At 35.0% G+C, this 13,766-nt stretch overlaps 1 protein-coding gene across 5 annotated transcripts in view; it reads right to left on the reverse strand.

Moving 5' to 3' along the window:
- The window catches only part of Homer1 (homer scaffold protein 1), a 96,559-nt gene that overhangs the window by 37,216 nt on the left and 45,577 nt on the right, over positions 1-13,766 (reverse strand). For all 5 annotated transcript variants that reach the window (XM_038322658.1, XM_038322657.1, XM_038322660.1 and 2 more), the window contains one exon: positions 7,652-7,791. In XM_038322658.1, the coding sequence (XP_038178586.1) occupies positions 7,652-7,791 (140 nt within the window). The remainder of the gene's footprint in view (positions 1-7,651; positions 7,792-13,766) is intronic.

The raw sequence follows: 13,766 nt of genomic DNA on the forward strand, positions 1-13,766 counted from the left end.
GGTCTACAAGAGCTAGTTCCAGGATAGGCTCCAAAGCTACAGAGAAACCCTATCTTGAAAAAAAAACCAAATAAATAAACAATTGGAAGGAAGGCAGGAAGGCAGGCAGGCAGGCAGGCAGGCAGGCAGGCAGGCAGGCAGGCAGGCAGGAAGGCAGGAAGGCAGGAAGGCAGGAAGGCAGGAAGGCAGGAAGGCAGGAAGGCAGGAAGGCAGGAAGGCAGGAAGGCAGGAAGGCAGGAAGGAAGGAAGGAAGGAAGGAAGGAAGGAAGGAAGAGGGAGAAGAGGGGAGGGGAGGGGAGGACTATACAAACATATATCCCAATTTTAAAGATTAATCCAAAGCTAAAACTATGAAGGCAATGTAGTACTGGTATAAGGATAGAACTTATTAATAGGCAAGAAAAAAAATTCCATTTTTATGGTCTTTGTTCAGAATGTTAAGGTATTTTCGATGGAGAAGGAATAGCCTTAAAAAAATTAGTGCTAGGAAAACTAGATAATCATATAAAAGAAGGAAGGCAAGTCTCTACTTCATATCACACGCAAAAAAAAAAAAATGGATAAGAGATTAAAATTTAAGAGCTGAAACTTAGAAGAAAGTGTGCTGCAAATCTTTTGACCTCAGATTGGTCAATGATGCTAAAACTGTAAAGCACATCAAAAATAAGAATCAACCTACGAAATTAGAGAAACCACTTGCAAGTCATTTATATGATAAAAGTTTAATATCTAGAATATATAAAGGACTCTCACAAATCAAAAATAAAGAGACAAATCTTAACTGAAAGTGGGTAAGGGATCTGAGTAGCATTTCTCTGAAGATATACAAGTGGTCTACAGGCATATCTAAAGATTTCCATTAGGAAAATCAAAATCACAATAAAACACAAATTCATCTAAGATGATGTCACTCATAGGAAAGATGAGGGGAGGGAGAAGGGTGTTGCTCAGTGCAGAATGCTGACTCAACACACTTGGGGCTCTAGGTTCAATGGCAGTACCAGAAAGGTTGAAGGAGACAAACAAAAAGAAGTCCTGGTGCTACTTATACTCTGGTGAAGGAAGTGCAAATTGGTGCAGCTGCTTACCACAACAGTCTGGCGATTCCTTTAAATAGTCACCACTGAATGAACATATGACTCAGTGCATATTATAGAGTTCTTATACATGAAATATAAGTAATAGAGAGAAACATACACAGGCAGAGTAGATTCGTGATTGTTTAGTGTTGGAAATGAGAGTATGTAAGCATAGGCAAACGGGGTCATTTCTGATGGGTAGAGATTTGTTTTCCTCTTGGACAAGGGACAGGAGAGTGGTGAAAATTCATTATAGTTAAGGTTGTAGAATTGTGTAAATATATTAAAACTGCTGAATTGTACATTTTAATATGTAAATATTAAACAGCATATTAAACAGCATTGTTAAGCATTGTCAATTATTGCTATAAAAAGTTGCCAATAAAAGTAGTAAACAGAGTCCAGTAGTGGTGGCACACACCTTTAATCCCAGCACTCAGGAGGCAGAGGCAGGCCGGATCTCTTTAAGTTCAAGGCCAGTCAGGTCTACAGAGTAAGTTCCAAAACAGCCAGGGCTACACAGGGAACTCTGCCTCAAAAAAAACAAATAAACAAATAAGTAAACAAATGGGAAACAAACAAATAAATGAATAGTAACGGGACTATTAACAGTCTTTTGCTGGAATCATGACATTAAGCTGATATCCTCAAATATTTATCTTTGCTAGTTCTACTAAATATGTGTGTCTGTTTATGTTAATGAACAAGTTGAATCTTATACCTTGTTCTATTTCCTCAGTTCCCAACAGGAACTGCAAAGAGCCATTTATTTGTTTAAAAAACTATTCATTATTTACTGTTTGTCTGAAATAAGTAGAAATATATGACAGATAGTTAGAAATTCAAGTCAATGCGGCCTACTTGGAAAGCTGAGAATTTCTGAACAGGGAGTTATACATGAAGAGGCAAGCATGTTAAGCGATAATAAAAATGAGGAGGGTGAGTGTTTAGAAAGAGACACTTTCTTATGTTAGACTCTAATGGACCAAATTTCTGGAGATCTCTCTGAATAATAATCAGATAAGGTGACTCTGATTCTGTTTCCACATTTGTAAAATCAAGTGGCTTCTGAACTACATAATGGCCAAAGTTCCTTCTACTGGTCAACAAGCTAAACTGTAAAATGGCAAAGTGATATAAACAAATGCAATGTATGGTCATTTCAATAGCTTTTGTATCTATACTTCCTATATTCCATAAGAGAGGAAGTCACTGGAGCATACTTTCAACATACTTTAGCAAACTGTCATTGTATTTCCATGCGATGTGCGAGTCTAATGGAAGAAACAAGCATTTGTCTGTTTCAGGTTGGTTTCAAAGGTCTAGATGAGAGATCAGCTGATCACTAGATAACATCCCTCTGCCTTCACTTCTAAAACCTTCAATATCTTGCACACTCCACTTAACCAGAGCTCATCATTCTTTACCATCACCTATATCACAAATTTCACCTATGTATGCAGCATGCCTGCTTCTCCCCTAGGTTTGTTATATCTTGGTCTTAATCTTTAATTCTCTAAAAAGTAAAGTCAAATAGAAGTAAAAGCATTTTTCCTTATGTGCCAGAGCAGACCTCTCTCCAATGGAATCTATGCAATGGTTTGCTAAGAACAGAAAGAGAAAGGAGGAATTTTTAAAAGTCCTCCAAGGGAAGGGATCATAATCTACATCAATCTCATCCATGGCCAGTTACCACATAGCTAACTCCAATCAGACAGCTGCAAAAAGAAGCTGACAACATTATAGATGAACTAGCAATATCTTTCCTCACTAACAGTAACAGCAGGGAAGGGAAGGGAAGAGGAAGGAACTAATCATACACTGGAAGTAGCTTAGAAATGTCAGGATCTCATAGAAACATTTCTTCTTATAAATAACCTATACAGAGTGATGATGCCTTACAAAAGGCTTTAGCAAATTTTAACATTTCCACAAAATCTTGGATGACTTCAGAAGAAAATGAAAGGTAGTTTTCCAAAAATTTAAGACAGAAATTAGGTGTATCTGCTCAGAAAACTACTTAACAATCTTGATGATAAAACTATATTCTTTGTTGCATTTTATTTTAAAAGACACAAATTGCTTCTCAGTTCTCAGAGAATGCAGCTCAGTATTAAGCAGCAAATTAACAAGACAGCACTTGTTATAAATGCTACCCTTTCACAATTATGGTAAAGTAAATTCTGCATCTCTAAATTGCTGAGTTATGATCTCAAGTTATCTTAGCTTTCATATTAACCTTAAAAAATTTAGTATAATTTTTGAAGTTTGACAATGCAAAGTCAAACTGTAGCAGATAAGGGAATTGTACAATGTAAAATTTTTGCCTATAATTTTATCAGTGATAAAACTCACTTTTTATAAAATTAAACTCCAGTTTTATAGATTTATCCAAACAAAAATTACCTACAGCAATTATTTTTACTTTAGTTCATACATATAATCTTCTAGGTTCTCTTTAAAGGAGAGAAATACATGCCTGGATATACACAGTAAGTGGAAAATTAGACCCGTTTTTGAGACAAGGTTCCACTGTATAATCCTGGCTGACCTGGAACTCATAAAATCTACTCACCCTTGCCTCCAGAGAGCTAGGGTTAAAGGCAGGTGCCAGCACAACAGGCAGAACTTAGGCCTGTTAACAGTACTCACTTTTTTCTGATTTGTAAGATCTACAAATAACTACAAACTGTATTTAATTTATAAAAAGTACATTTTAGTATTTTAGCTCATTTAAATATACTTTAATTTTTAAAAAATTGCTTAAAATGTTACTTAAGATAGCCAATGAAATTTAGTTTTTTTAAATATTTATTTATTTACTATGTATACAATATTCTGTCTGTGTATGCCTGCAGGCCAGAAGAAGGCACCAGACCTCATTACAGATGGTTGTGAGCCACCATGTGGTTGCTGGGAATGGAACTCAGGACCTTTGGAAGAGCAAGCAACCTCTGAGCCATCTCTCCAGCCCTGAAATTTAGTTTTTAAAACTGCACAAAAACCTCTAGATGTAACTTCAATCTAGTCCCTTTTCTGAAGCTTAGATAATCGATAAAAATGGAGTGGATCAACCCAGGTGTTTACTATTATACTGTTTTATAGTAAAAAGCAATATACTAGAAAATATTTTTGTATATACCTTTTAATGGGTTATTGCAAACACACAAGAAGTGGCAAAAAAAATCTCTAACAGAATAGAAGATACATGCAGTACCTCCAAAATGCATAAAGTCCAGCAGCACCATAAGAATGTACTATCCAAACATTAGAAGACTCCAAATATAATCAGTCCTTAAAAGAACCTATTTTCCATTATGGTAGCCAACCTATTAAAATGTCAGTACAAAAATAGCTTCACAAACTGCTGATCTATGTTCTGAACTCTTAAAAAGATGATAGCAGTTATTTATCAATATAATACTGCATCTGAGAATCAAAATTATAATTAACAAAATAAAATTTCTTAATTTTCAGTAGTATATTTCAGTATCACATTCCAGCAGCACTACAATAATATAAAACTAACTACTTCTGAGAGAATTAGGTTGTCTTAAATCTTAATTTAAAAAATCCAACCACTTATTGTAAGAGATAACACATTCCAAAATTCCACACAAATGACACCAGGAAGCAAACAATTACCTTGTATGAGATAGGAAAATGTTTTTACACACATACATACAGGTTAGTCTATTAGGGTATAACTACATTTTAGTTAGCTAGTTTAAGACTATGGTCTTAAATTACACCCTAAAAAGTCACTTCAGTTTGTCAATGCATTTTTTGTTCAACCCCAAAAGGATAAACAATAAAGTTAAAAATAATTTTAAAGAAAAAAGTAATTTAGAAAAGAGTTAACAACATATCCTCACAGAAATTAGCCAACATTTACCCGTGTGGTCTTCCTGTTTTACATATCTGAAGTTTCTGAAAGCACTTATGGAAGTAGACCAAAGAGTGTTCATTCCTCAAAACATATTTGATTAGACTATTATTGCATAGTTTATGTCAGGGACATAAAACAGTACTATAGCACTTAACTAAAGAATACTTAAGAGCCCATTTAGCAGTATACTTTCTAAAAACCAAAGAAAATAGTAAATGATTCAAGGTAAGGCATTATGCCACTGAATTAGGTAAAATAAAAACTGTCTTAGCTTAGTTATATTCCCTTAAAAGTTTAATAAACTATTGTAGATGAAATTATGTATCTAGAATTTGCTTTTAAAATAACACAATGAAGGAAGGCTTGAGAGTTGGCTCAGTGCTTAAGAGCACTTGCTGCTCTTGTAGAAGAAAGACCAAGGTTGAGATACCAGCACCTGCATGGTGGCTCACAACCATCTATAACTCCAATTCTAAGGCATCTTACAACCTCTTCTGGCTTCTCTGGGCACCAGGCATGGACATGCCTGCATTCAAAACACTCATACACATAAATTTTTTAAAATTATTATGTATGTATTATGATATGTATACATATATACATACTAGGGCAGAGTCAGAAGAACTGAGCTATCAAATCAAAGTAATTATTAAGGAGCAACTGGACCTAGGACACATAAACTAAATTTTAGGATTTAGTTTTCTCCTAAGTCAAAGGCATGTGCTTTCAAACTGTGATGCTTTACACTGTAATTCAGCATGCACATATATATGCATAACACTGACAATACAATGCGTTCAACTGATGTTTTCTGCTTGCCTTCTTTTTCAGAAGCCATGGAAAACCTATTAAGTTGATCTGAAACTACCATAGTTTAGGAAATCTTGAATAATACCATCTTCTATCTTTTTAAAAAGCAAGAATTCTTGCAGTAGCTGTAAATAATCCACCTCCCATGAAAATCTTTATTTCAGTCAAGGAAGTAGATGAATGCTTTTTTATAAAATCCTATACTGAGAATTCTTAACATATTAAGAAAAACTGTCTGATTATAAAATGCCTTCAACATAGACTAAGATTAAATTAATCTCCTAGGTTTCCTATTTAGAACAATGTCAAATCCTCCATGACAAATCATGGAAGTCACAGAAGCAGTATCTTTAAGGTAAAAGTGATTCCTAACAGACACTCATGAAAACAGGAAAAAAAAAAATCATTAGCGAGGACCAATTCTAGGGAAGCAATAGCAATATTAAGGATTAGCAAAACAGTGAACATTTTGAAAATTTTAAGTGTATAAACTAGAAGTAGCTTCTATAGATGTTAAATTTAAAAGTTGTTATTTCTAATGCCACAGTATTCAGTTCAGATGACTCAATTTAGGTGTTAAGTATATAATTACGATCGCTACAGATCAGTCCTTTAAATGCAAATGTTAAATATAACTTAACAGAAAGGAAAAATTTCCTTTCCTTAATATAGTTAAAATATTTTAAAATTCTGTATTACAATACCATTTTTATAATTAAATGATGTAATTTTTGTAATGTTATCAAAGAACTGCAGTCTTTTTAAAAGACTGCTCACTAAATCGACATGAATGTCTAGAAGTAAGATTGAGGGGATGAAGGTTTTCCTGAGTTCAGCTCTCTGTATACTCCAGTAACTCAAATCAGGAACAACTTACTTCAAAAACTCTTATTATCTTATGTAGAATTAGTATTAGAGCAACCTTACATTCAAAATTTCTCATTTTTTTCTAAAAAATCATTCCTGACTTCCTTCCTCCTCAGCCTAATGAGATTCCTTACTACTTGTCTAGTATGTTTAGTCCTATGCCCCATTACTTAATTCAGCTCAATCGAAATTAGAATTTACTTAAGACAGCTTGAAATATCTCACTGTGCAACTTTTAATCTGTCAAAGAATTTAATTTTTTAAAGCTTGGTCCCTCCAAAACAATGTGCAGTAAAAAAACAAAACAAAACTATTTTCTTAATTTTACATAAGCTATTTAGTAAAAAGCTTTCAAATAAGGGTAAAAATTAATGTTAAGGCAGATTACAGATAGGCTTTGATAAAAAATGGTTTCAATAGCGCCTTTTCACAGTTTTCATTACAGCCTAATAATACCACGTGGTCAATAATTAATGCAACTAGTTTATAATACATTTAGGACACTGTATCTTTTAGAATACAGAATTCTTTTAAAAATTCAGAAGCAATTCAAGCTTTTTCTCTTGTTGGCAGACAAAGCAACCTGCTATTACTATTCACAGGGTTATGCCTGGTATCTACTGTCTTCTGTGAAATCAAGCTATGACACCTCTAGGACAATGGAAAAGCTGGACTTCAGAGTAGGAATCCTATTGCTTCTAATTACAATGTGTAAGTCTTAGGTTACATACATGAAAACGGCAATCTGGTTAACAAAAGGGGTCTTTAAAAATAGAAGGGATTTATGTTTTGTTCCATTGAAAAAGTTTCTCCTATACTTAACTCAATACCTCCTTTTCCACATAGATAATGGAAATATTCATTCAGTCAATTTAAGCAACCAAAAACAATAAATTAATTAAAGAAGTCTAACCTGAGATTTTCACTCAAAGGTTGTTTCTGAAACCAAATAAGCTTCGACATTTATACATCTTATTTAATCATGATTGCTGAATTGAATGTGTACCTATGTGAAAATGGCAATGCATTCTGAGCTGGCTCAGCCCTTGGCTCTGAGTTCTGTGTCACATCAGGTGTTCTTTCATCATCTGTCCCATTGATGCTTTCTGGTGTTAAAGGAGACTGAAGATCTCCTCCTGCTGACTCCTTTAAAAAAAGAAGAAGAAAGAGAGAAAAGAGAGTAAGAGATTTTTTTAAAAAAATGTTTTACTTTTGTTCAATCACACAATGTCATCTAAATGAATTCCTTGTGATAAATCAAATAGCAATTGAAATTTAAATTAGATTAAAAATATTTTTTCAAGAAAGCAACTCATAAGAAAATTAATAAAATATAATATAATTTAAAATTATCAAGATAACAATTTAGAAATGTAATTTTAAAAACCTAAAGATATTTGTGTTAATAAAAGAAACCAAATAGAATAAATGGTATTCACAAAATTACTTCAGAATGAAAAATGGCAGCTGGGCAGGATAGTGTTTGCCTACAATCCCAGCACTCAAAAGGAAAAGGCAGGAGAATAATGTGCTTCAAGGCCAACCTGAGCAGCAAAATGAGACACTGTCTTAGAAAAACAAAAGACTATTACCACCTACAGTGCGGTAAGCAGGGTGGGGGCACTACCAGCTCCACCCTTCCTCACCAGACTCTGTACTAATTCTAATAAGGCCCGAAGAGTTCCTTAGTTTCATCCTTTCCAGCTGAACTAAAACAGGCCCTTTATTATCTAATAAACATCCACTAAAGATTCACCCACCTCATTCTTTCATACTTCTGCAAAACTGTAAATACCTACTCTTCTGTGCAGAAGTTTGAAGGGAAAATCTGGGGAGAAACTTCATGATTCTGATACATAAAGAAGATGGAGTTGAGGCAAGTATCCTGTCATCTTCCGGTGTGAATTAGTCCCTATAGTCTGCCACCATTCAGAGCCACCATCTCTGAAATCCCAGCTTCTGACAACTGTAACATTCTTAGACAGGGCCCAGTGCGGGCCCAGCATGTAGCAAGGCCATGGGTTTCCTCTGCTTCTATCTGACTTTAAAGACACTGCTTCTGTGACTGCTGAAAGTCATAGACTTTTCAAAGTTTTTCAGAGTTCTAAATATAAAGTCAAGCATATTAACAGATTTTTAATTATGTTAAAGGCATTTTATAATTTAATGTCAGTACTAGGGATTAGAAAAATAGTAAACATTTAGAACCTCCCTACACACACACACAAAAAAAAAAATTGGAAAAAAGAGGAATTGAAAGGAAAGGAAAAGAAAATCTGAGTCTGAACCAACCCATACTATTATATTTTTATGTGCTAGTGTGTGTTTGTGTGAGTGTATACATGCAGCCACAGAAGACAGAAGAGAGTGTAAGATCCTCCAGAGCCGAAGTGACTTGGGGTTGTAAGCTCCCTGACATAGGTGCTGGGAACTGAACTCTGGTCCTCTGTAAGAACAACCCCTAAGTAATATTGTGAGATGCACTATCTGATTGAGGTTCATGACTAACAGGTCACTCTTCACTCTGCTTACATATTTTGTACCCAGTAACTACATTAGATAGTAACTGTCTAATGGGAGCCAGGTGTATTTGCCTTCAAGATTGTTTATGCCAACTATATTTACAATACTAATAACTGGATTAAATATTATGCAAATTAATGAAATCTGAATGCAAAGCTAGAAGTTATTTTAATTAAAAACAAATGAAATGCTTTAAAATGTCTGAAAAGTAAATGGCTATAAAGTAAAATAAAACTCACAAATGAATTAATCATATATAATACACTATATTTATCATACCATATATCAGAGAAATGATATAAAAATAGAATATTCAGGTATGCTTGCAAGTGCCAAGGTTTAGCTCTATTTAACAACCTCAAATTCACCTCTCTCTGCTTTCTGACTTCAGATGCAATGTGACCAGCAGCCTCATCTTCTCTGCCATAATGAATATATATATATATATATATATATATCCCTTTGAATTGCAAGTCAAAATAAACCTATTCTCAAAAACAACAAAACAAAGCAAAAAAAAAACCTCAAAATTCAAGAAAATGTGTAGAGGGCAAAAAGGTCATTTGTTGTGCACACAGAGAAGCACTGGAGAAGGCAGGAAAATTAAACACACTGCTAATCTCTCCAAAGGGAGAAGATATTTGGCCGTTTTCCCAGAATGTTGGGAGAAAATGTAGTTTACAATCTGGTAATCCTTTGCTACCTATTGAACTAGACTCTGTCCATATCATTCAGAATACTATGTTAATCCCAGACCTTTCTTCCCACTAAAACCTTGAGCACTGCTTCTAGGCCATAAAACTCATCCTTGGGAGAGATGTCACTTGTATTTTACAACAGCCTAACTGACTTCTATGTTATCTTAGGGCCAGGCCAAATCCTGACTCCCAAGGGGATTATGTTTACGTTAGTCGTTCTCCCTAGACCTTATTTTGAGTACTGTTTCTAAGTCAACAGAATCCATTTTAGGGATGAGGTCATACACACTTTGTAACATTTCATAAGGTTTGTTGTATTCAAGGGGATGAGTTAACTGTAATCTGAAAACTTTTTCCAAAATTGTGCCGTGCTTAAATATGGCAAAAAATATGTGAGCTGATGTCAGACTCTCAGAGTCTTGGCCCAGCACCGGTCACCTAAATCAGGTGAGTCGAGCTTCATTCTTCCCTCACCAGGATCATTTCCCTGCTGGTTTCACATCCTGCAGAGACCTCCCATAACAACTAACTCTTGGTGTAGTAAATTTGTTAGAATCAAACACAGAAGATAAAGGTAGGATTCAAGTCAACAACCTATTTTAATGTTTGAGATTAAAATATTGAAGAATAAAATTATTTAATGTTAATATAACAATTTTAAGAATCTTTTAAAACATTTTCTTCACATTTTCCACCACTAAGAAGACTGAATCTAGGGCCTCCCGCACATTAAGCAAGCACTGTATCAATGAGCTCAACCCTGTTTTTTACTTATTGTTATGTTAAGACAGAACCTTATTTATTTAAGATGTCTTATTTATTTAAGAACTGGCTCTAAATTCAGTGTGTAGCCCAGGCATACTTTACTATCCTCCTGCCTCAACCTCCAGAATATTTGGGATTACAGATCTGTTCTTCAAGCCTTAGTTCTTTCTTGATTAATTCATCAACTATTGGTTTTGATTCCAACAGACAAAAGAGTCTGTACCCCACAGTCTCCTGCTCTCCCAATCTGTTCCACTCCCTTTCTACTGTTGTAGACTTCACCTAACTTACTGCAGCCCATACAGCTTGACTTAACAACTACAGTGCTCATGTTAGCTTTAACTCTCCATACTAAGCCAGGAGTAGATACAGCCTTAGCTCAAGAGGATAAGAATATGAAATGGCTAACTTCTGTCTAAATGCCAGACTCCTTTCATTTCAGGGATTGAAGATGGATCGAATGACTTGTTTATTTATAGCATTCCTTACCTACAACCAATTTCATCAGTAGCTCTTGAAAAGGAATCAGAGATACAAATTTCTGGGTTCCATCTTAGACCTATTAAGTGTGAAAACTCTACTGTGCTCTCACAAGTCTTCAGGAGGATTCTGGTGCATGTTGTGCTGGTTGTTTCTCGTCAACTCAATACAAACTCGTCATCTGATGAGCTCTCAATTAACAAATCACCTCTGTTAGACCGGCCTGTAGGCCAGCCTGTGAGGCATTTTCTTGAGGAATAAATGATGTGGGAGGACCCAACTCTCTGTGGGCAGTGCTGGCTCTAAGCAGGTGGTCCTAGGTTATGTAAGAAAGCACGCTGAGCAAACCAAAAAGCAGAGTTCTTCCATGGCTTCTGCTTCAGTTCCTAACTCCAGATTCCAACTTTGGCTTCCCTCAAGGGTCTGTGACACAGGATATAAAAACTAAATAAACTTTTACCTCCCCGAGTTGTTTTAGTCATGGTTTTATCAAAGCAATAGAAACCCTAAAACACATGGCACCTATGTTTTCCTAACAACTATTATGTGCCAGGTACCGTTTAAAGACTTCGTTGGTCTTATTCCTAATTTTTATGCACAGCCCTCCCACACCCACCTTCTGGTCTAACTCATAAAGCTAATAAAGAATAGTGCCAAAATTCAAGCCTGGCTCTTGAGTACACATTATTCACTAACCATGAGTTGCCATTATCCTTATCTTACTCAACTCTCTCAATAGAGTGATATAAAACTCATGCTAAAATGTATAAACACTCTTGGGTTAAGAAACTTCTCCAGCCACCAAAAAATAAAATAAATAAAAAACCATTTAAGTTCATCTGGCTTGAAAATGTGTATGCTTTCTTTTGTGTTTTACTGTTTGTGTTTGTTGTGTATTTGTTGGGGTAAACAGGGAATAAAAGTTTGGAGGGAGAGAGAGGGACAGAGAAGCAGGGGGAGGGAAAAAGGAAAAGAAGAGGTACTTGAGTGTTACAGCATGAGGCATTAGAGTCAGGAGTTGGGTCTCTCCTTCCACCTTGTGGTTCTAGAGATCATACAAACTAGGTTATCAGGCTTACGCAGCAAGAGATTGTACATGCTGAACCATCTTGAGCTCCCCATCTCATTTTGTTTTCCTTTGTACTGCTGGGCATCCATTCTAGAGTCTGGTAAGCAAGGGGTCTCTCTCCCTCTCTCTCTCTCTCTCTCTCTCTCTCTATATATATATATATATATATATATATATATATATATATATATATATATCACTGAGCTATATCCTATCCCACACACTCAAATATTCTTAACTAATATGGTGTACCTCCTCAAATAAAAATAAGGGTTTGACCATCTACTATCACCAGTTATTGCATTAAAATTATTCCATTCAAACAAAACAGAAGCATTAGATTGTCATAAATGCAAGGAAGAGGAGGAAGAAAAAAATTTTTTTTCTACTTTTTCTCTGGCTCCTACACAGTAAGTTAATAGACTTCTAATATTTGAAAAGATAAATTAAGGCCTATATCTCAAATGCTGAACAAATTATTAACATATTATTCATTTTCTTCTTTACTTTTTTTTTACTTTTTTTTTTTTTTTTTGAGACATGGTTTCTCTGTGTAGCTTTGGAGCCCGTCCTGGAACTCACTCTGTAGATCAGGCTGGCCGAGAACTAACAGAGATTCACCTGCCTCTGCCTCCAGAGTGCTGGGAATAAAGGCATGCGCTACACTGCCCAGCTCATTCTTTTTATATCATGACTTTTTTTTTCAAATATGACCATCTTTTCTACATCCGTTTGACCAAAGCAAAAGCTTCAAGACATTTCTTCCACCAAAGACAAGAAATTAGCTTACTAAGCTGTAATAGTTTACAATTAATTATAGCACAGTAAGTTATAACTGGAGAAACAGTAACTAAATACAATGACAATGTATCAACCACTACAGCTTTATTGATATTTTTCTGTATTTACTAACTGAATGTGCTTTGTATTGCATCTTTTGTTAACAACAAAATCATTCACCTAAAAGAATCAGAACTCCCAATACATAGTGGCACATAATTTTAAATGGCTTTATGCTTAAAGGAATCACTGGAGTAGCAAAGCATTTGAAAAAGAAATTCAACAGAGTTTACAAAGATAACCCAAATTATACCAGGTTGCTGCAAGTATGGAAGAATGGACTTTGTTTTCAATTCACAGTAAACGTTTAGTCTGTGAGGAAAGCACATTTAGCAGAACTTTCCAAATTAAAATAAAAATGAACTCTTTATACTTAGTGAGGCTTGCCAAATAGTTAGATGTAAGCAGATTTTAACATCAGGAAGAACCAATCATATGCCTTATATTTAAAATGTTTTATATTTTGCAATTTTTATTTTATAAATGATTATTATGTTGGGGATGCACAAGCTATGGCAGGCATGTGGGGTACAGAGGGCATGGATGTTGGTTCTCTCCTGCCACTTTGTGAGTTCTGGGGGAAGAACTCAGGTTGTCAACCTTGCACATAAACAATTCTACTCACCACAATTAACCAATATTTTGCAATATTTTGACTAGATAAATTATTCCTCTCCCCTAGAACTAGTCAATACTTTGAGAAAGTAGGAGCCTAGTGAGGAACAGAACTCTGATGCCAAACTAAC

The sequence above is a fragment of the Arvicola amphibius genome, chromosome 3 (genome assembly GCF_903992535.2).
Source record: "Arvicola amphibius chromosome 3, mArvAmp1.2, whole genome shotgun sequence".
NCBI classification, from domain to species: Eukaryota; Metazoa; Chordata; class Mammalia; order Rodentia; family Cricetidae; genus Arvicola; species Arvicola amphibius.